The 22,297-nt window shown below is 37.1% G+C and overlaps 1 protein-coding gene across 1 annotated transcript; it reads right to left on the bottom strand.

Annotated features, from left to right (window-relative positions):
- Positions 1-656: 656 nt before the first annotated feature.
- On the bottom strand, positions 657-21,403 carry LOC149081565 (uncharacterized). The gene is made up of 6 exons (XM_089238505.1): positions 21,167-21,403; positions 15,425-15,557; positions 10,192-10,440; positions 6,297-6,495; positions 3,876-4,024; positions 657-3,072 (listed from the first exon to the last, which is right to left on the bottom strand). The coding sequence occupies exons 1-6, from the start codon at positions 21,202-21,204 to the stop codon at positions 2,734-2,736; spliced, it is 1,107 nt and encodes a 368-aa protein (XP_089094631.1). The 5' UTR covers positions 21,205-21,403; the 3' UTR covers positions 657-2,733.
- Between the last annotated feature and the right edge of the window lie 894 nt (positions 21,404-22,297).

The following is a 22,297-nucleotide window of genomic DNA, read 5'->3' as shown; positions in this document are numbered from 1 at the left end:
ATGCACACAGGGCTATAACACCATGACCTACAATTTATTCTGAACGGCAGCCTTTTTTTTTCATACTCACCGAATTGTTGGTTAACACCATCTAGAGCAAAAAGCCCCGCGCGAAGCTCGTGACGTTACTGAAGGTCAATCTCACCTACAGCCGGCGGATATAGCAGGCCGACACATGAGTCATCTTTACCCTTTTTTTGTAGTATGTCCAATGACTGAAGGCGGGACGACTACCTTCAGTGACGTCTCAAGCCTCGCGCGGAGGCCTTCTGCTATTGATGGTCGCCAACCCTTCGATGTGAGACTCCTTGCGGTAGCAATCTTTTTCCGTTGCCTATTCCACCCGTTTTGCCTATTCCCCCAACTGTTTTTGTTGTATCCCGTGTCAGGAAAGTTTCTGACAAAGACAAACCGGTTATTGAACTCACGAAACCTCTAAAAACATCCTTTGGTACTTTAGGCGAGTATCTTATTGACCTGGGCTACCGCGCCCTTCAGTATTTCAATTTCCCTGAATAATCAGTCAACATGTTATAATTTTTTCTCCTATCCCACACCCCTGGTTAAAACCCACTGACCTACAGCTTGTTTCCATCGTGTTGGGTAATAAAGGTTTCACTGAAATAAGTAGTTGTCCAATCGAGACAAGGAAAAAATGTTGTACATCACACTAGGTTTAATAATCAGCCACACACATGCCTCACACAATGAAACCACTTGAAGGTCTCTACATGTCAATTATAAAAAGAAACCACATCTAAGAATAAATCAACATCCACATCTATGTATGTATAAATCTCGTGTAGAAAAGCATTCGATAAATTGGGGAGTTGGCAACACATCTACAATGGAGTCATTATGTAGCTCTCCAGTTGAACTTGACTGCAGATCATTGATTACATGCATTAACAGAGCAAAAGAAGAAAATAAGTAGCATAGGTTTGCCTCTCAACCTGTAAGAAAAAAAAAGGAAAACTTTCCTGTAACAGGAGCTTTTCACATCTTTCCCTGGATCCCTCGTATAAGTAAGGTGAAGCGTGTGCAGATCCCCTTTTCAGCAGTTTTTTTTAATAGTAATATACTTCCCTTCTGAAATCTTTCCCAGAGCAAGGATTCCAAAAATATTCACAGATGAGAAATTCATAGATAAACAATTCATTAACGAAAAACTCAATGCAAATAATTTACAGAAAAGAAAATTCACCTGAGGGAAAATTATACACAAATAATTAATCAATGCAAAATTTATATGCAAATAATTAATCAATGGAAAATTTATACACAAATAATTAATCAATGGAAAATTTATACACAAATAATTAATCAATGGAAAATTTATACACAAATAATTAATCAATGGAAAATTTATACACAAATAATTAATCAATGGAAAATTTATACACAAATAATTAATCAATGGAAAATTAACTGAAGGAAAATTTCACTGCAAGGAAAATTAATTGAACGGTAAATTCACAGACAACAATTCAGTACCAAGCAATTTGGAGAAAAGAAAAATTGAGAGAGAAACAATTCATTGATGGAAAATTCACCACAAGGAAAATTCATAGACAAACAATTTATCCATGGCAAGTTCATAGATAAAAAATTCATTCACAGAGAATTCACAGAATAAACAATTCATTCACAGAGAATTCATAGAATAAACAATTCATTCACAGAGAATTCACAGAATAACAATTCATTCACAGAGAATTCACAGAATAAACAATTCATCTAAGGTAAAGTCACAGATAAACAATTCATCTAAGGTAAAGTCACAGATAAACAATTCATCTAAGGTAAAGTCACAGATAAAGTCATTGATGGAAAATTCACTGGAAGCAATTTACCAAAAGGAAGATTCACAGCCAAACAATTCATTGATGGAAAATTCACAGACAACAGTTTGCCACTGATGGATCAAGTGAGCGATTGCGGTGAGCGAGGCAACAAGCGGGTGACCAAAAAGGTGAGTAACTGAGAGAGAATAATTTCAGTCAGTGAAATTTTCTCCTCTAGTGAATTGAGTAGTGATGTTTCCCGACACACAGAGCAGGTATTTAGAGGGCTTCCAAAATTTACTTCAAGGATATCAAAGACATTGGAACTTAAATTCAAAGTGCATGCATGTAAAGTTGGCTGTAGAGCACTATGTGACCCCAGCGATTAAACTAAATGATCAGCTAACTGCACTTGCTCAAGGATTCTCGAGAGCCTTTTGCTGAAATACTTTACAAAATTTATAATATTTTTACTGTTTTGTAAACATATTTCTATCAAATGCCTATTAGTGATAGTGTTATGTAGCATGTTGAACATTCAATTTTGATTCAGATCAGTTGATCTTTCAGAAATGTCATGAGACAGTACTATGTTAGAAGCTAACTCACAATGATCGCATTTGTTCCCGTCATCATCAGGCGTGAGTACAGCCCATTTACACTGAGGCAAGGCCGGTATGTAATTAACCTATGAACTACACTTACAGTGTTGCCGCTAGAGCAACACATATAAAAGAACAACACACATAATATGAAAGCTAGTTTTTGTGATAAATACGTCAATAATAATGAAAAAAAGATGAGAAAAATCACAGCTGGTGAAATTTCCTATTTTTCTTCATCTCAACAAGGAAAAATAATTATTTACTTCAGACACAAAACATGATTTTTTTAGGGGGGGGGGGGTTATTTTTAAACCTTTTATCCTCTCCTTAATCAACACAAAATGTCACATTTTGGCATCGCAACGCCTTTTACATTTCCAATCCCCAACAAACTTTTTCTTCCTCTTCCGAGAAATCATCGCCTCATTCCCAACAGTCTCACCCAGAACATCCAGACACTTGTCAATAACACCAGAAAGGCAACTTTTTACATCACTGTTCTTTAGACGAGCAAGAGAATTCGTGAGATGTTTTGCTGCATCTTCATATCTGACGAGCCTGTTTTCCAACTCTTTGATCTGCACTTCTTGTTCCGTTATTCTCGAACTCTGCTCGTTGATTTTACGCTTGATGGTTGATAACCTTGACACACGATCGGCTATCTGCCTCTGCAGTTGGATATCCTAGGAAATACAAGATTAGAACATAATTGAATTGAACAGACAGACAACGGTATCAATTTATTGACTCCCATGAGAAACGTGCCACTCAGATAAAAATAAAATCTGGTCATCAAAGGTTTGAATGCCTGTTGGCCCACCCAATGAGATGACACTGACTCAATTTTATGCCTTTCTTTCTTTATTTCAAACTGAGCACAACTCAGGTCTATCGCCATGGGCAATTTACTACCTAGTGATTTGTGCTGGAACTGTAAGTGTTTTGTACCTAACAGTCTGAGTGCATATGTAGTGTTGAGTCTGATTTTTCAGTGCTGCCATCTATGTCTCAGAAGTGAGATGACTGAAGTGTACTGATTGAATATTTGTACTGTTTGTAGGCCTGTTGCTCTCTGTGGTGAGACTTTTTTAATGGGAAGATAGGCTCACATTTGTGTCTCAGAAAACTTGTGTTTAGTGCTGTCACCTACATCCTGAATCAGAAATGGTGATCATAGATTGCGTGCAATTTATGTGTGGAAAGTTCATAACCAACAATTCACCACTAGAAAATTCACAGACAAGCAATTCATAGACAAAGTGACATAGTGAGTGAGAGAATGAGCAAATAAGGGAATGAACAGATGAGCGTGAGTGAACAGATGAGTGATTGAGTGAGCAAATCATTGAGTGAAAAGTCTAGTCACTTGCTAAATCCCTAGGCCACTCACTCATTAGAACTGTTGTCAATGAATTTTCCCAGTGGAGAATTGTTGTCTGTGAATTCTCCAAAATCGTGTGACTTTTTCTTGCGTTCATTTTATTACCTTCAGTTTGGCTGTGAAACATCCTCGACGAGCGTTGCAAAGCTTGCGCTTGCTCTGCTTATGCAATCCACTTATCCTGGAAAGCTTGCGTTCAAACTCTGCGGTTTCTTTGCACCTCACTTGAATATAGCCATACCTACATGAAGGTGCTGCAACAGCAACAACATTGTTTTTAGCATGATATATAAACACAGTTTAATAACAATAAAATTTATATAACTGAATGAAAAAAAGAAAAGAAGAGAAAACTCAAGTGATAATCAACCGCTGCGACCTCATCTTTCACTATTTTACAGGGCTGCAGCTGACTATTTCAAGTCCAACTAATTATTGGTGACTGGATGATTCATTTGAATGTCATACAAAAACAGAAGCTATAAAAAAATGATGCTATCTGAAAAATTGATGCCATACTCTAGTTAAATGAGAATGGCAATAGTTCTGCTGTAGTTGTCTAGATTCCCAGTCACGCAGCTTGATCAGTTTAGCCACATGTTTGCAAAAAATTATCATGCACAATTCACATATAAAATACCATCTGATAGTGAATATTGGAAGTGATTTTCCTCCTAATTTTCTCTTTGGCCACTTCTTTGTTAAGACACACACAGTTTCACAGCTTTCTGATGGATATTTAAAGGCTGTAAACAGCTCCGAATATGCTAACTTTAAACTACAGTAGTCTCGATAATTTGAGTCTCAAAACTTCTAAAATCCAGATAATTCAAGGTGCTTGGATTATTCAAAGTTCCCTTTCCAAAGCCTATTTGTTTTCCACTAAATAACTTTTCTTTCACGCTGTCATATTTTTCTTATGAAATATGAGTAATTTTAGTCTTAAGGTCATCTTAATAGAGACTGAAGGGGGTCTCTTTATTTCTACACTGGGTTTTTTGGTTGTCTTTCAGGTCAGAACTTTTCACAGGCTTCTTTATAGTAAATATGTAGTTTACAAAAATAAAATAAAACTTTCATATTGGGCCTTCAAGCCTCTGTCAGTCTCACTTATAAAGAGGCTGGGGGTCCTGGCAGTTGTGTAATGAATTAAGAACAAAACAGGTAAGAGTAGGACCTCCCACCACTTAAAAAATCATTTTCTATTACTTTTCAGATAATATGTGTTTTCATTAATCCGAGTTGCTCTCAGTCCAGTTCACCTCAGATTATCGCGACTCTACTCCATAGACAACATGCATATGAAGTTTACTTAAGAAATATCCAACTATAATTTTGCGTATGTAAACCAACGAAGCTAGCGAGGGGCAGTTTAGTGCAAGCATGCATGTAAGCGATCCTAATGTCCATGCTTGAATTTTCCTCCGCCTGCAGAAGCTGCCAGTTGCCAGCAGATTGCTGATGAGTGAAAACGTGTGAGTACCATCAGATTTTATTTTTCGACAAAATGGGAAAAAAAACTTGAACCTGCTGATGCTTTAAATTGTGTAAAGCTTGGTGATTCCCAAATGGAAACAATCTGCAAGATTTAACAGGCATTTGGGGACAAAGCAATGAGAACTATACAGATAAAGGAGTGGTAAAACCACTTCAAAGATGATCGCTATATCAGGTGGAAAGACCACAGTCACACGAACCATCTCCTTCTACTCCAGTGGCATGGTTCATTATGAGTATGCACCACACCCACACGGCACAACCATCACCAAGGAGTACTACTTAGGAGATTCTGAGTGACCTTCAAGATACTGTGAGCTGCAGGCCCAGCTCTATCACAATAATGCACCCGTCCATTCTTAACATTTGGTTTAGCATTTCCTTGGCAAAAACAACATGCCAGTGTTTCGTCAGGCTCTCTACTCTCCTGACATGGCTCCTTGTGACTTCTGGCTCTTCCCCAAGCTGAAAATGTCCCTGAACAGAACCAGATTCAAGTCAAACAAAAATTTGATCATTTCTGTCGCACCACGGTCATTTTCTGCACATGAGGACTAATTAGACCAGGACCTACAATTTATTGCTGATTCCGAATGGCAGGCTTGTTTTTTATACTCGTCGAGAGGTTGGTGTGCTAACCCCTCTATGAGGGACTCCCTGCAGTAGCAATTTTTTCTGTGGTCATGTCACCGTTTCTGTTGTACCAGTGTCAGGAAAGACAAACTGAGTATCGAACACACGACACCTTTAAACATTCTTTGGTACTTCAGGCGAGTATCTTATTGACCTGGGCTACCACTCCCAACAAAAATTTGATTGTGCTCACTTACAATTCTTTACTTATCATTCATCTGCCAGCAACTGGCAGCTTCTGCTGTAAGGGAAAAATTCAAGCATGCACATCAGGATTGCTTACCCCCGTGCATCAAACCATGCCTTCTAGCTACATTGGTTTACAGATAAAGAAAATTCACATTAGAGAACAATAAAGAAAAACAAAATTTCTCGGAAAGTAATAGGTACACCAACCTCCTAATGTGTCGAAACAAGCCAGCTTCAGCTTCGGTCCCATACCTTTAGCAATATCAAAATGCGGCGCAATGTGCTCCTCGAAGTGCTCCATGGCCATTGTTGTTATATCTCTGAATTCCGACAGGACAATGTGTGGTTTGAGAAGTGATGTTGAGTTTTCAACCAAACGTAATATAGTGAACAGCTCGTCTAGTACCTGAAGTAATGGGAGGAGGCGGGTGTGAAACAACTCAGCAGTACAACATTTTCCTTGAACCATCTTAATAGAAATATAAATATGTAAGAATAAAAAAAATATTTAAAAAACCACTTGGATACAAGATCATGTTGGTGCACAGCACTCTCATGTGCTGAGGTGGGCTACCTGTCAGTTGCTATACTGCCTTCTCACCATTCACGTGGATGTATGTGTCTATTCAAGGGGTGGCCAACTTTTTATCCAAGCCATGCCACAACCAAGATTATTTTCGATATGCGTGCCACTCTACAAATTTTAATATGCAGACCATACATCTCACCATACAAAAATTCTTTCCGTTCCTGAAAAATATTGTTTGGCTGTCCTCTTATTTTCATGATCTTTCTCGCTCTTTTGAGTTCAAATTGGTTTTACCTTTGAGTCATAAATTTGATTACTGCAATGCAGATTGTATATATGTATTATATGGTATTTAGTGCGTGTGTCATCAAGGTAATTCCACTCACCAGGAACTGAGAATCCAATTGTTTGAACCACAGATGTGGTTGTATGGCCCAAAACGGTGGGAGATTTGACAGACCCCCAAAACATTTCCGGTGGTTGCTTGGGTGGATTGGACATCATTGGTTGCAATGATAGATTGGGCATCGTTGCTATCTCACCAACTGTTAATTCACAAAACAACGAAATAGATAACAAGAAATTTATTCATACGGAGGTGGTACAACTTTGTCAAGGGCAGGTAGCAAGACCAATGAATTATTTTCTTCCTCCCTGGAAGTGTGCACTTTCCTTTAACGATTACAGCACCACAATCTCATTTCACCATATCTTTTTTCCGAGGCGTTTTGCCCCGAGTGGCATCTCTTCCATCCATTGGCATATGCAGGGGGGGGGCCCTCAAGTCGAGATTATAGTGTTATTTTGCTGGAAAAACGTAACCCCCCCTTGAGAAGAAAAAAAATCAAAAACCCCCTTCAAGAAAATTCTGTGTATGCCTATGCTCCCAACATCTTGTACCGCTGATCCAGTAGTGTGCTTTTGCGTTATTCAAACATTTGAATTCCCGCTTCTCCTCCTCCTGGTTGTCATCTCGCTGCCTGTCTGGACTTTCTTCATGTGAAAGCTCAAGGCAACACATTCTCTCCTATGAAGCACACTCACTGACTAACTCTGACTTGTCTATGTTGTCTCTGGACTCATCAATGTTGGATACATGCTGAATTAGCATTGCTGGGAGAGGCTCCAAATGCTTGGACTGAACACGCAAATCTATAAGTTGTGGTTCCTGTGATGGGGAAATCATGAAGGGTATCTCATCAGACTGAGTCTAAGAAAATTCTGTTGTTGAACTTTTGCGCTGTTAAATTTAAACGAAAAAATTAATACTCTTTGATAATCAAGTTATTTATTTATATTATATTTGTGTATATATTGTTACGATCTGTAGGCGATAGATGGCGCGATTTGTTCGATGGCTCTCAGAAATATCGAAATCGGTTGATGCCGGTTTCGGTTCATCGGAGGAAGATGCTATTGGTGAGAACATTCCAGAAAGTCCTGCCCCTCCAGACATTGGTTCAACCCCCTCCGTACGGTAGCGCCACCGACTAGGAAACTGTAAAATAGAATTTTGTGGAATGTTCTTTTTCTCGAAGTTTCTCCGGGGTTATAAATAGTGCGGCGCTCACAAGATGGCAGGCTAGACAGGCTCAGAGAGGCACAAGGAGATTCAGTCAGTCATGTTTGAACTTTGCGAGAAAGTTGTTAGCTCTCTGGTTAGCTTGTAAATACGTGTAAATTGCTGTTATGTAAATAAATCTGTGTTTGTCCGTTGAACTGCTACTTGTTTTGCAATCTTGAAGTCTTGTGGAAAATTATCCGGAACAATATTTATAATTATTATTTATACTTATTGATGTATGGATGTATTTTCTTTAACACAATTTAGCATTTACTCTGTTCTTTTACTTAGTTTGCTCATAAAAAATTGTCTACGGTCAATTATACAAGCCCTGGCTTCTTGCCAACTAATAATATGTTATTATTACAACTATATATTGTAATTTTATGACATATCTTGTATAGAAATAAAAAAATAGTAAAAAAAGTTGCTTATTGTACAAAATTAAAAAAAAGTCAATATTGTTAATAAATGTTGTAAGTGGAAACAAATGGTGTCATTCTTTATTGTCGCCTGCTGATGAATTAATTTGAACATTTTTATCGCACTACAGTCATTTTCTACACATGAGAGCTTTTTACACTGAAATCAAACAGGGAATGTACTTAATTGGCACAAAGTCTAAAACACTTCAGGTGTCTCTGGATAGAAGACATTTTCATATGTTTTTGACGGTTTCCAATCACACATTATACCGGTGAAAATGAGTAAATTTCACAAGTAATGTGCGTTGTGGTAATGTAGGATGCATGTTCAGCTGAATTCTTACCTGTGCATCATGAAAATTCTTCAAGTCAACGTAGACTACAACAGTGCAGCATTTTCTCTTATCGGTGATGTTTGGAACTATAATTTTTTTTCCAGTGAAATCCTTTTTACCATGGCGTCTTTAGACCCCCCCCCCCTTTCATGTTTGGTGCTATTCTGCTTGTTAGATCGAGATACAGATGGCTCTGAGTAATGTCAGTTTAATTACAAACACCCTCAGGGGCGGGAAGGGACGAAGTCCATTTCAGAGCAGCAAAATTCAGGAATCGGAGCAGATATTTATAAATTGGAGCAGCGAAATTAACTTCCAAGAATATTTTCGTTTACCCCCAACCCTTTTCAAAGCAAAACAATTTTTGTTATAAAAACATATTTTTATCAGCTTGTTTTTTGTTTTTGGTGTTTCAGGCTTTTGACACCTTGTTTGAAAGAGCGGCTGCCATAAAATTTTTCACACCAGTCTATTTAAGATGATTTTTGCTTACTGAGGGCACTATTTGCTGTCTGGAACAGCAGCAGTTCAAATGGAATAAAAATTTTCTATAAGTTTTCAATTTTTTTATACTCTGAAAGAAATTGTTGAAAAATGGGAGAGAATTTGGGAAGAATCAACACAATGTCTGGCAATTCAGCACTCGTTATTTGGCGAGATTAGCGATTTAATGCTGGTTATTTGATTCTTTATTAATTAGTTTTTAAATTAGCATTTGTAATTTGGCGGACACGCTCTTTTACTCCCGGAATGAAATTTTTTTTGCAAAACACCTGGATTTGACACAATGACGATCGACTACAGTAATTTCTGCTGCTTCCAGTGGTGACTTTTTTTTTTTAAACGGAAACTGACTCACATTTGCGCTTTAAAGCTGAAAGATCATTGCAAACCATCTTCTGTTTCACAATCACAGATATTATTGGGTTTTGCGATGGAAAGCCTGATGTGTGTGTGTGTGAGGGGCCGATATTTTAAGTACAGTGGAATAAAACACGCTCTTCTCGGAAAGAATCGTTTTGCGGCAAGCCAGAACAAAAGTTTTTTGCCGTCCTTTCCGAAATTCCAGGCATACTGAAGCAAAATTCGCTATTTTGGCTATTTGGTGCAGAAAAATACGAAAATACACTATTGGAGCAAAATGGTGCAAGATGTTCATTTTGGCACAGGGTTCCCACCCCTGCACCCTATATATGTAGTATGTCCCTTATAAAGATTGTACAAATGAAAAGCACCACTCAGAACTTACTTTCCCAGGAATGAAGCAGCACTTGTTTAGGTCAATGAACTTCACATAAGTCATGCCCATGAGAGATAGACGATTGTCCAAAGCTGTTAAGACATCACAATGAGTGGCTAGAGGGTGCTTTTGTCTCTCAGATTCTCGTCTCGGAAGCTGCTCCTTGAACTTCTTCATGATTCCAGTGTGGTATTTCACTACTCTGTAGAAACCCCTGTTGAGTTCTTGCATTGCAACGCTGTTAAATTTCTTCCCAACCTAGAATGCAGGAAAAAAAACAAAACTTTTTAGTTCATGATCGGACAGAAAGCTGGACTTGAGGTATCAGAGATGGACATTGATGTCGCGCACCGGATCAGAAACTACGGTGACCAACAACCTGACGAAATCGTTGCACAATTCCGTTCATGGGACATCCGGGATGCCTACATTACCGCATCACGAAAAATGCGTTTGACGGGGAAAGACATCCATGGCGCCTTCTCGGAGCAACAGCGGGTGTTCATCAACGAGCACCTCACGCAGCAGAATAAACTACTTCTCAAGGAGGCCAAGGAAATTGCGAAACAGAAGGGTTATACTTTCGTGTGGGTCAAAGATGGTAAGATTCTAATGAGAAAGCAATCAGGTGATCGATCATTTCGCGTAGTGAATTCAGATATATTGAAAAATATGTAACTCAGGTATGTGATTGATTTTGCTTGTTTTTTTTTAAATGGATCAGAATTTGACATTTTCTACTGTTGATGATTTCAACATATTTTGTTATGACAATATAAATAATCTTACCATGGCCCATTTAAATATATGTAGTTTACGTGCAAATTTTGACATCTTTGTAGCATATTTAGATCAGCTTGATATAAAAACCTCAATAATAATACTCAGTGAAATCTGGATCTCTGAATGCGAAACTTCGTTTTTACAAGATACATGGGTACAGAAGTATATTTAAATGTGGAAACATAAATCGCTCTGGTGGTATAGCACTATTTTTTTCTGAAAATATAATTTTTAATAAGTTGCATTTAAATGAGATGACGTCTTGATTCGCTGTTGGTTGATTGCATTTACGGGAAATACAAATTTATTTTATTAAGTATTTACAGTTATCACATGTATTCTATTGACACATTCATAAACGAAATTAATTATTTTCTTGATTATAAACGAGATAAAGATATGTATTTAATCAGTGACTTAAACATCGATATTTTAAGATCTGAAGACTTAAATATTTTTTCTTATGTGAATTTGATGTCAAGATCTGGATTTGAATCGTTAATTAATTCTCCAACTAGAGAAACCGCTGCAACGTCAACTTGCATAGATAATATTTTTTGCAGATCCAGAAATTTAAATTTAAAAAAAGCTGTACTTCTCGATTTGTGCATAACTGATCATAAAATGGCTTTATTTTATTTAGAAACAGATCATGACAGCAATGACTCAAATTGTGAAACAAGGTGCTTTACCTATCTTGATAAAAATCAATTGATTGATCTTGTAAAAATGGTTACGTGGGATACTGTTTACAGTTGTGAATCTGCAAACTCGGCAATGAATACTTTCTTGGATTTAATAAAGAATTGTGTTGATACTTCTACTAGAGTAAAGTATAATAAAAGAATAAGAAAACCCTGGATTACGGAAAAACTTTATGAAAAAATTAAACATAGATTATTGAAAGAAATTAAAAAGAAACCGTTTTAATATTGAGCTGTGATATAATTTCAAGACATTTAGAAATATGTTAAACAATGAGATAAAACAAAATAAGAATGACTATTATACTGCAGCATTTATTCAAGCAAATGGTGATTCAAAGTCTCAATGGAATTTAATTAACAAATTAATTGGTAAGGATAAATATAGCAGCATTGACACGGTTTTTACTGAAACAACTGATGAAATAACGAATCCAATTGATATTGCTGAATGTTTTAATGACTTTTTTTCTAATTTTTGTAACAATGATCTTCCTAATAATTGTAATTCATTAAATTGTTAAAATTTAAATTTTTTTGAGAAATCCTTTTTTATATACCCTACGGATAGTCATGAAGTATTGAGTATAATAAATTATTTGCACTCCAAAAAATCGTCAGGATTTGACAAAATTAATTCCATAACATTGAAGTGCATTGCACCATATGTAAGTGATGTCTTATCGTTTATTTTTAATTTAAGTTTTATCACTGGCGAATTTCCAGAGTGCCTGAAACTTGCAATCGTTTCTCCAATACACAAGAAAGGGGACAAAAAGAATGTTAATAATTACAGACCGATTTCTTTACTATCTATCTTTTCAAAGGTCATAGAAAAAATAATTAAATCCAGAATAATTAAATTTCTTAACAGCATTAATTTTTTTAATGAGAACCAATTTGGATTCAGAAAGGCAAAAAGTACAGAGGACGCTCTTGTTAATTTTCTCTCAAATGTGTATAGGCCTATAGCAGATAACAATAATTATAAAGTTGTGTCATTATTTTTAGATATCAGCAAAGCTTTTGATACCGTGAATCATAGTATTCTTCTAACCAAACTAGAATATGCAGGAATTCGGGGTTTGCCACTTAAATTTTTCAAAACATATCTTACTAACAGAGTTCAAAGTGTGAAAGTAAATTCCGTTTCGAGTTCTAAAAGACAAATTACATCTGGTGTACCTCAAGGATCAGTACTTATTCTATTTTACCTATTTTATTCCTAATATATACAAATGACCTGTGTAACTTTAATTTAAAAGGAAAAATCACTGTTTTTGCTGATGATTTAGCTCTTTGTTACTCTGAAAGCTTCAATCAACTTGAGGAATAACATGCAAAATGATCTTAACTCAATAAATATCTGGTTTAGAAATAATAATTTGAAATTAAATATAGACAAAACTAAATATATGCTATTTAGTTTTGGTACTTTCGATGATTTTGGTGTCCTAAAATATCATAGTATGACAGATGGCTGTATCTCGGATTGTATGTGCACAGTTGTAAATAGAGCAGACACCTTTAAGTATTTTAGGGATTTTTTTAGATTCAAAACTATCCTGGAAAACACATATTAATTATTTGAGTGTAGAATTAAATCGGAACATTAGGAAATTTTATTTTATCAGGAATAAATGTTCCCAATCTATTTTAAAACTTCTTTATTTTGCGTTAGTAGAATCTAGATTGAGTTACGGCATTACATGTTGGGGTGGGACATACTTCAGCAATCTTTCTTCACTTTTTGTCACACAGAAGTCCTTCATCCGTATCATTGAGTAAAAATAGACTCGCGCATACATTTTCACTTTTCAATCAATTAAAGCTACTCCCTCTGCAACATCTGTACGCTTATAAAAGTTTAAAAATGTTTTATAAAAGAAGTGGCCATCTCAATCTGAAATTACATAAGTCTGGAATGCAATTTAGACGTCATACTATACAGGTACCAAGGCCAAATAAAACTCGTTTCCAAAAATTTTTCCTTTATTTAGCTCCCAAAATATTTAATTTACTTCCTCAGTTAATAAAAAAACAATCTTCATGTACATCTTTTTTTATCAATTTAAAATCTTGGTTGTTAACTCGAGAAGATTTAAATTATCTGTTTGATATTGTAATGTAATCTTCTTTTATCTTGCATACGCTGCTAAATGCCAAATTTTTTTGTTTATCAATTCCATTCCTGTTGCCACTTATTTCTTGGTGTTATATATATGTGTGTTTTTTTTCCTTTTTTTCTCTCATTATTATTTATGCCGACAGATATGTATCGGATATTTTTTTGTGGGCTCACAAGCTTGCTTAGCCCCTAAATGTTTTGTAACTGTGTGTAAAAATCTTAAATAAAGGAAATTTGAATTTGAAAGTAGCCTTGGCAAGATTACCCCAAGACATAGCTGCCAACTTTAAAGAATAAAGATTGGAGAGATTTTTGTGGTGGGCAAAATTCTGCACAAAAACTGTAATACAAAAAGGGTTTCTACATTACAAACAAAGCAGGGATTTATTTCCATTTCAAAAAATGTGAAACCATGTCAGCCATCGCCAATTAGTACAAAGTTGCAAATTATCATCTAATAGTAAGGCAACCATTAGCTTGCTTTTGACTGCCATTACAACATTTTAATCAGAATAACGATAGCAAAAAAGCCAAAGCCCCATCATGCCAAAAATTGAACCAACAGACAAAATGCCATTCTAAATATGGGTCACTTTTCCAATTCGACTGTGGAAACTATGAACAGAGGCTGGCGATTTTTGTGAATTTTGTCTTTTTATCACTAGAATTACACATTTCTCCATGATTAAGTGCATATGATGTCATTTTCAGAAAAAAATAAAAAATAAAATAAAGGCTACAAAATTATTTCATGTAAATTCTAAGGGAGGGAATACCCTTCCCTCCCCCAAAATAGGGATTTTGGGACAAATTATGAGAAATTTAGCCTTTTGTTTGCAATACATCACTGAAATTGGCATTCGGCAAAGTAGATATGCCACGAAAATTCAGAATCTTTGATTATAAATATTCATAAAACTTTTATTTCAAAGAAAAAATCCTATCAGGTGACATGTCCCCCATCAGGATATCTGGATTAAATGGCAAGCTACTGAGAGATTGGCAAGGTGCAAAATCAAATTGTCACTAAAATCTGCTAAAATGTCTACCTCAACAAACACTGATTCCAGCGATGTATTGCAAACAAATGGCCAAATTTCTCCAGAAACAGAAAATCAATATAGTTTATTGTATGCACTTTCAAAAGCTGGTGCAATGGACAAGTTTTTAATTTATTTGACCGGTTATAGCTAGAAGGGTGTTTGAAGAATTGTCAGTTGAAAATTTTGACAACAATTCAGTTTTGAACTTTGACAATCTTTTAGCGCTTGTAGCTGGCCACTATGAAAATCATGCCACCTCATAGGATTTTTTTTACTCTTTCTAAATGTGTGCTTATTTTGCATGTAGGTCTTGCAGAAATTTCACAAATCTGGGTTTTTTTCAGATTCAAGACACTTTTCTTCCATAATCGAACATCCTCTATAACTCGAAAATGGTTCGAGAACAGGGTTGGTAGGGTGTTTCATGTTCCACTTAGGGTCGTCTATCACCCCATTTTTGTTTGACAGAACAGGTCACGTTCACCCTGTATAACACACATCTTTTATATTCCAAAACATAAAACTTTTTTTGATTTCAAATAAACATTATTCCAAAGATGAATTCAATAGTGTGATAGACTCACCAATCTGATTTGACTAACTTCATCGTAGGGCAGGTAGGACATTATCTTGCCTAGAATTTCATCAGGGAGAGTCAAAATGTTGACTATCGGTAACGTGCCTTGACCTTGTAACACAGCAGCTTTACCAGGCGGACTATAAAGCAAATCAAATCAAATTTTAATACAAATACAGATACAAGTACAAGGCCACAACAGGCAAAATGCCCAACGAGGTGGCTGAGAAAAAAGATGGCCATAACAAGTATGGATGTCATATATTACTAAAATACAGCCAACCCAATTAAAACCACAGAGGGCAACAGGCCTACAAACAGCACAAGTATTCAGTCATTACACTTCACTCAATTCATTTCTGAAATATAGATGACAGCACTGAAAAATCAAGCAACACTACATATGCACTAAGACTGTTAGGAACACACCCACTTCCGGTACAACTCACTGGGTAGTAAATTGCCCATGGCGATAGACCTGAGTTGCGCTCGATTTGAAAAAAAAACACAATTATAAATGCAATCAAAAAAATTATAAACAATGTAATTATACATGACAAAATATTATACAATGCCCATAATGTATTTATGGTTGTCTTATTCTGAGTATGGATAGCTTCTCGATTTACCACAACATGTTTATCGTATTTCTTTTTAAATGTGTTAATCATGTTAGAATTTACTACCCCTGGGGGGCAAGGTATTCTTTTAATTAACTACCCTATTAGGGAAAAATTCCCTGCGACATCATAACCTCACATTGTCCCTTACCAATCGATATCGGTATAAAAGCAGTCAATTGATAGTGTACTGATAATTCATGGTCCATCCTATCCAACCCGTTGAAAATTTTGAACACTTTGATCATATCTCCTCGAGACCTGCGTTCATCCAATGCAAACATATTCAAAAAATGAAGTCTCTCTTCATAACTCAAGCCCTGTGTGCCAATAAGGACACACGTAGCTCTTCTCTGCACCCCTTCAACCAAGTCAATGTCCCTCTGTAGGGGTATGGTCTCCAAAACCTTACAGCATACTCCAGTCCAGGACAAACTACGCCTTGGAAAAGTAGAAGAATGACTTTAGAAGAACATGAAGAGACCTTTTAAAAATGAGACAAAACATTCTATTCGATTTTTTGACCATCGCTGAACAGTGTTCAGAAAACCTAAATCACTCGTCCATGAGAATTCCCAAATTACTGACCCTAGTTGCATCAGAGATAGTGACACCATTGAACTTGTAAGAGAACCGTGGGTTGTTCGAACTAAAATGAGCAACCATGCACTTATTAACACTGAACATCATGCCCATGCTGCAATCCAGTTTAAGTTGGTCTGGAGCAACTCCCTACCGCTTTGATTCCAGATTACCCCCATTAGCTTCACGTCATTTGCTAACAATCCCATCGATACCCTGATCGAGTTTATCGATAAAAAGTAAAAAAGTATGAGGCCAAGGACATTTCCTTGCGGAACTCCACTTGTAACACCTATCCAACCAGAGAATTCCCTGTTCACTATAACTCGTTGCGACTTATCTCTTAACCACAATTCTATCCAATTCAGCAAGTTGCCCCCCAATCTCGTGTAAACGCTTCAAGAGTTTACCACGTTGGACTTGATGGAATGACTTCTGCAAATCAAGGTAAACAACATCTACATTTTTGCCATTACCGAAAGCCCTCATCACGTGATCATAGAAGCAAAGGAGGTTAGTCACACATGACTTCCCCTTCCCGAGCCCATGCTGATTATCTGACAATACATTATTCTCTTCTATCCACTTCAACAACTGCCTTTTGATAATAATTTCTAAAATTTTCGAGAAGGAGCTCGTCAAACTCACTAGACGATAATTAGACACAGCCTTTCTACTACCCTTTCTAAATATCGGACCAACATTAGCAAGTTTCCAATCCCTTGGGATGATACCCTCAGCAACACTACTCCTGCAAATCTGCACGACTGGCTCCAACAATTCATTAGCACATTTCCTGAGCACCAGGGTTTAAGCTGGATAAAAAATTCCTTTCGCAAAAAAGCGAAAATGAGGGGAAAAGCTTTAGCAAAATGCTATAATGCTAAGGGGCCATTCAAGTATTACATCAGCAGATTTTTAGCTATTTTTGACCCCTCCACCCCTTGTCAGCAAATTTCGTCAGCAGCTTAGAATATTTCATACCTTCAAAAAGGGTGGTCGATGATGTCAGCAATCTTCAAACCCCTCCCCCCTTGTCATCAAAAGTCCACAAATCCGAAATTCCCGCACCCCCGATGCTGACATAATACTTGAATGACCCCTAATGTAATGATTGATGGTTGGATGTCTACTCGTTGTGTACCTCATGTACGCATTTTTGCGAAAGTGGCTACTACTTTTTTCACATTCTGCGATTTTCTTTCGCATTTTGCGAAAAATGCGACCATAGCTTAAACCCTACTGAGCACCCGGGGATAGATATCATCTGGTCCTGGTGCTTTGTTCACACATACATTTTTTAGAAGATTTATTACCTCCACATCTTCCACTTGAATATCATTGAGGATTTTATTACTCCATACAAAACCTGTACATTGAACTGATACTGATCTTAATCTGATACTGAATTAATACTGATCTTAATCTGATACTGAATTAATACTGATCTTAATCTGATACTGAATTAATACTGATCTTAATCTGATACTGAATTAATACTGATCTTAATCTGATACTGAATTAATACTGATCTTAATCTGATACTGAATTAATACTGATCTTAATCTGATACTGAATTAATACTGATCTTAATCTGATACTGAATTAATACTGATCTTAATCTGATACTGAATAATTAATACTGATCATAATCAACAACAAAAAATTACAGGGAGGGTTGTGGTGGAGTTACAGCACAAAAAAGGAAGGAAAAAAATCACAGTAATAAGCATGTTTATATTCTTGATTTATTTTTTGATGAGCAACCCTCCCTACTCTACATGAGATGTTTTATCTGGTTTTACAGGCCCATTGCAGCTGTACCTGTTGCACAGAGAATATGTGAGTGTGGGGCCCGCCTAGGGAACTTGAACGTAGACCACAACGATGGGCCAATGGTGGCCTGCAGAGACCAAAGACCTGGTTCCCAACTTTAAGGAGCAAATGCGAGCTGATGTCTCTGTTAAAAAGTCTAGCCACAGAGGGCAACAGGAATACAATGATACAATTACTCAACCATTACACTTCATGCATAGTTAGAAAAATTGATGGTAGATGGCAGCACTATACACAACAAGCATTATGACAAAAACTTCACGTTGGCTCACAACAACAGTAAAACCTTCTTCAACGGATGTGTATTAAGCAGAAACCTGTCTTTAATGGAAAAAATTGTGGTGCAGTGATTTCAATGCCAAAATACACATTCAAAAATTTGGATTAAATGGAATCTTTCTAACGCGGGAATGGAAAAGAAAATTTTACCTTTTAATGGAAAATTTCACACTACTTCGATTGTTTCACGACCAAGTGACTAAAGAATCATACAAAACATTAGTTCTACTATCTGAATTTTTAATCTAATGACTACTTCCCAATGCAAGTTTTACTTTACACTCCATTAGATCTGTAAAAACCGTTACCGTACTTGACGCTGTGGTTTTTGAAAAGCCACATTTAGTGTGAGACAGTTGTTTTCTGAAATTGTAACAAAATTTCTCGGTAAAGCAGGCTTTTCTACGAGAGATTTCAGTGCAATTGTTAGATTTCTAAATGGTATACAATGACTTGCAAAATTATATGCAAGTTGCTTTCCATGATTGCAAGTGCTGAGTAGAGCTAGGATTAGAGGGAGGCGATGGGAGAGGACAATTGCTCGGGCAGCAATATTTAGAAAGTGGCAAATTTTATGTGGAATTTTTATCAAATTTTACAGTTTTCGGGGCAGCGAAATTATGTTGCCCTCCTGCACTTTCACAAAAATCCTAGTTACGGTCCTGGTGCTGAGGATTACACAGATATAGATGTTAATGTACAAACTGAACCTAACACCACAGATACTGACACCCTCATTGAAAATTTCAGAGGTAATAAAAAAAACGTATATGTAGTCATTTCAGATGAAGAACAGTGTGCGGTGCATGAGCAAAGATACAGGGAAGGGCCCCCCCACCCAGAGTCAAAGGTGCAGTTGACTGATGTAATGTAGATATGAATTGACATCATCATCATCATATCATGCCCCCCAGCAACAATGACTGTGCTCCCCCCACCCCGACTTCCAAGTCTATCTCCGCCTGTGGTGGAGTGAAGTTTCATACAGAAGCTGTGGAAACCTAAATATTTAGTAATTATAGAATAAACAATATACATTTCAATTAATTAGTTTATTTTCAAGGGATTTATTTTTATTATACTGCACTTCAATTATAAAGGAAATCGTTACATAATTTTACACCTTACATTGAACCTCTGTTAAGCGGAAACCTGTGTTCAACGGAAAAAAATCTTGGTCCCTTGCGATTCTGTTGAAGACTGGATTTACTACAGTAAAGACCAAAAACACATTAGCTGATCTCAGGGTAGGCAGGCAAAAATGTCAAGGCAGCAAGGGCTCAATCGACAGGCCCGCCATTAAAGGGGGGGGGGCGTTGCTCCCCTGGCTTTCGAAAATACACTAAAAATTGTATATATACAAATATATATATACATACATTGAGTACATGTGCTTTGCTCCCCCCCTAGAAAACGTTTGCCCCCTTCCCTGGAAAAAGTTGAAACGATGGCCCTGTCAATCGAGCACTGGAGCTCACCCCCAAACCCATTAGCTACACTTTAAACACCTTACTTGTGTCATGGGAGGGCAATAGCTGCGCTGTATAGAAAAAGTTGAAACGATGGCCCTGTCAATCGCGCACTGAAGCTCACCCCCAAACCCATTAGCTACACTTTAAACACCTTACTTGTGTCATGGGAGGGCAATAGCTGCGCTGTATAGAAAATTGTGTCAATTAGGCGAGGCGGCTGAACTTTGAAGGATGCCAAATGTCACGAGGCAGATGTTTGTACATGTTCCACCATTTGTATACTTAGTATATAATCATCGTTTTTGCGGCCCCGCCCAGGGGTTTCGGCTTTCAGGAGATCGGGGTGAGACAGCACCTCCTAGAGATAGAAGGCCTCCGCAATCTGCTTGTGACGGCAGTAAGTAGTCCATTTTCCCTCAGAAATATTCAGGGAAAAAAATTCCCTGCTCGTGCCAGTATCGTCGTTGTGAGGAAGAGAAATGATTGGGCTCAGAATTGGCGATTTCTATGCCCCACATCCAATCGCTATGCGGTATTTGTGAGCCAATCAGGAAGATTCTCAGCCAAAATAAGAAGAGACGAAATAGCTGTGCTTCAAAATTTGGCAAACTTGCTAGGTAGTCTGAATGACGTTTATGAAAAACAGTGCAGAGGCCTTCTATCTTTAAAAGGTGCTGGGTGGGAGCAGTGCCGTCTTAACGCATGGGCCCGGGGGCATCAAGAGAATAAGGGCCTTGGAAAAATGAGTAGTTGAATTTTTAGAAAATTTGCCAGGTGGGGCCTCAGAAAAATCACTTGGCCCCACGGGCCCATGATGCTTTTAAGACAGCCCTGGGTGGGAAGGGGGCACTCACACTTTTGGCACAACTCAATCGGCAGTAAATTGCCTATGGCGATAGACCGGATCGTCCTCGACTTGAATGGATGTGTATGCAATATATTAATTCGAAAACAACTTACGCAAATGCATCCAAGGAGGACAACAACTTCAACAACATGGCGTTATGTTAGATTACAAACTTCAGTATTTGGCTTCTAAAATGTGGTATTGAAAAACGATTCAAATCGATGCTTGAAACTATAGCCGTGGCACTTGTCCTCAGCCAGCCTTCACTGAACTTTCACATTAGACAGGACATTAGCAGCCTTCACTGAAAGTAAACAAATACATATTGACATCAAAGTTGCCAGATTCACAAAAAAGAACCCAAAATATTCGAACTTCATATGGTCAGTTATCTACTACTGCAATTCGAAGTCCATGATGTTTTTTGCTGACATCTATCAAATAATTTGACCACCAGACCAGAATTAAATTTTGAGCCGAGTCCTAGCCCATTGGGGCCAACTGCAGGCATAAAAACTAGCCAAGAAGGCCTGTGAATAATTTGAAAACTTTCCACAAACAAAAAAAAGTAGGACTCATGTTGCTATCTGTTATTTAAAAAGCAAATGAAAAACTATCACCTATACTCTGTTCGTTCTAACTTGGGTCCTGATGTAAATGAAAGCACGTGTGCGATGTCCAAAATGATTGGTTGAAGAACATTTCACTTTTTCCTACTGTGCAACAACGCCAAAAATATAGTCCTTTGTCGTTTGCCTCTCATACCATAAAATACCTCATAATTTTTATTTTTTTTTAATATTTATTCCATATTATTTCAAAGTTATCTGGAAGACGGGAAAAAATATTTTTTAAAGATCGGTCACAAAGCGTTTTTGCTGCTATGTCTTCAGGGCGGGTGTTGACAGGATACGCCTTTCTCACTCAAACATTACCGTCCCCTTATTAAACGGAAGTTTCATTTTATTATTATTATTCCTATTCGCAAACAGATTTGATATACACTTGTATACCTTCTTCAAGAGGTCTTGCAAGAAAAAGAGCTTTCTTCTTTATCGTTTGATGTCATATAAATGAAATATGCGTGTCTATCTTGTTTGGCAGAGCCATTTGAAAATGCATTTCTTTGCAGCTGCTCACTCCTATAAACAAAGTTTTTGTCAACAAGATTTTTTTTTCCGACCCACACGCTTTGACGTACACTGAACGGGGGGGGGGGTTAACTTATCGTTTGTGGTGAATAT

Source organism: Pholcus phalangioides, unplaced genomic scaffold (assembly GCF_987345545.1).
Source record: "Pholcus phalangioides strain wild (caught in Gottingen) unplaced genomic scaffold, Ppha-v1.0 ptg000010l_1, whole genome shotgun sequence".
In the NCBI taxonomy this organism is placed as follows: Eukaryota; Metazoa; Arthropoda; class Arachnida; order Araneae; family Pholcidae; genus Pholcus; species Pholcus phalangioides.
The sequence above is the reverse complement of the archived record's forward strand: the minus strand, read 5'-3'. Positions and strand labels throughout refer to the sequence as shown.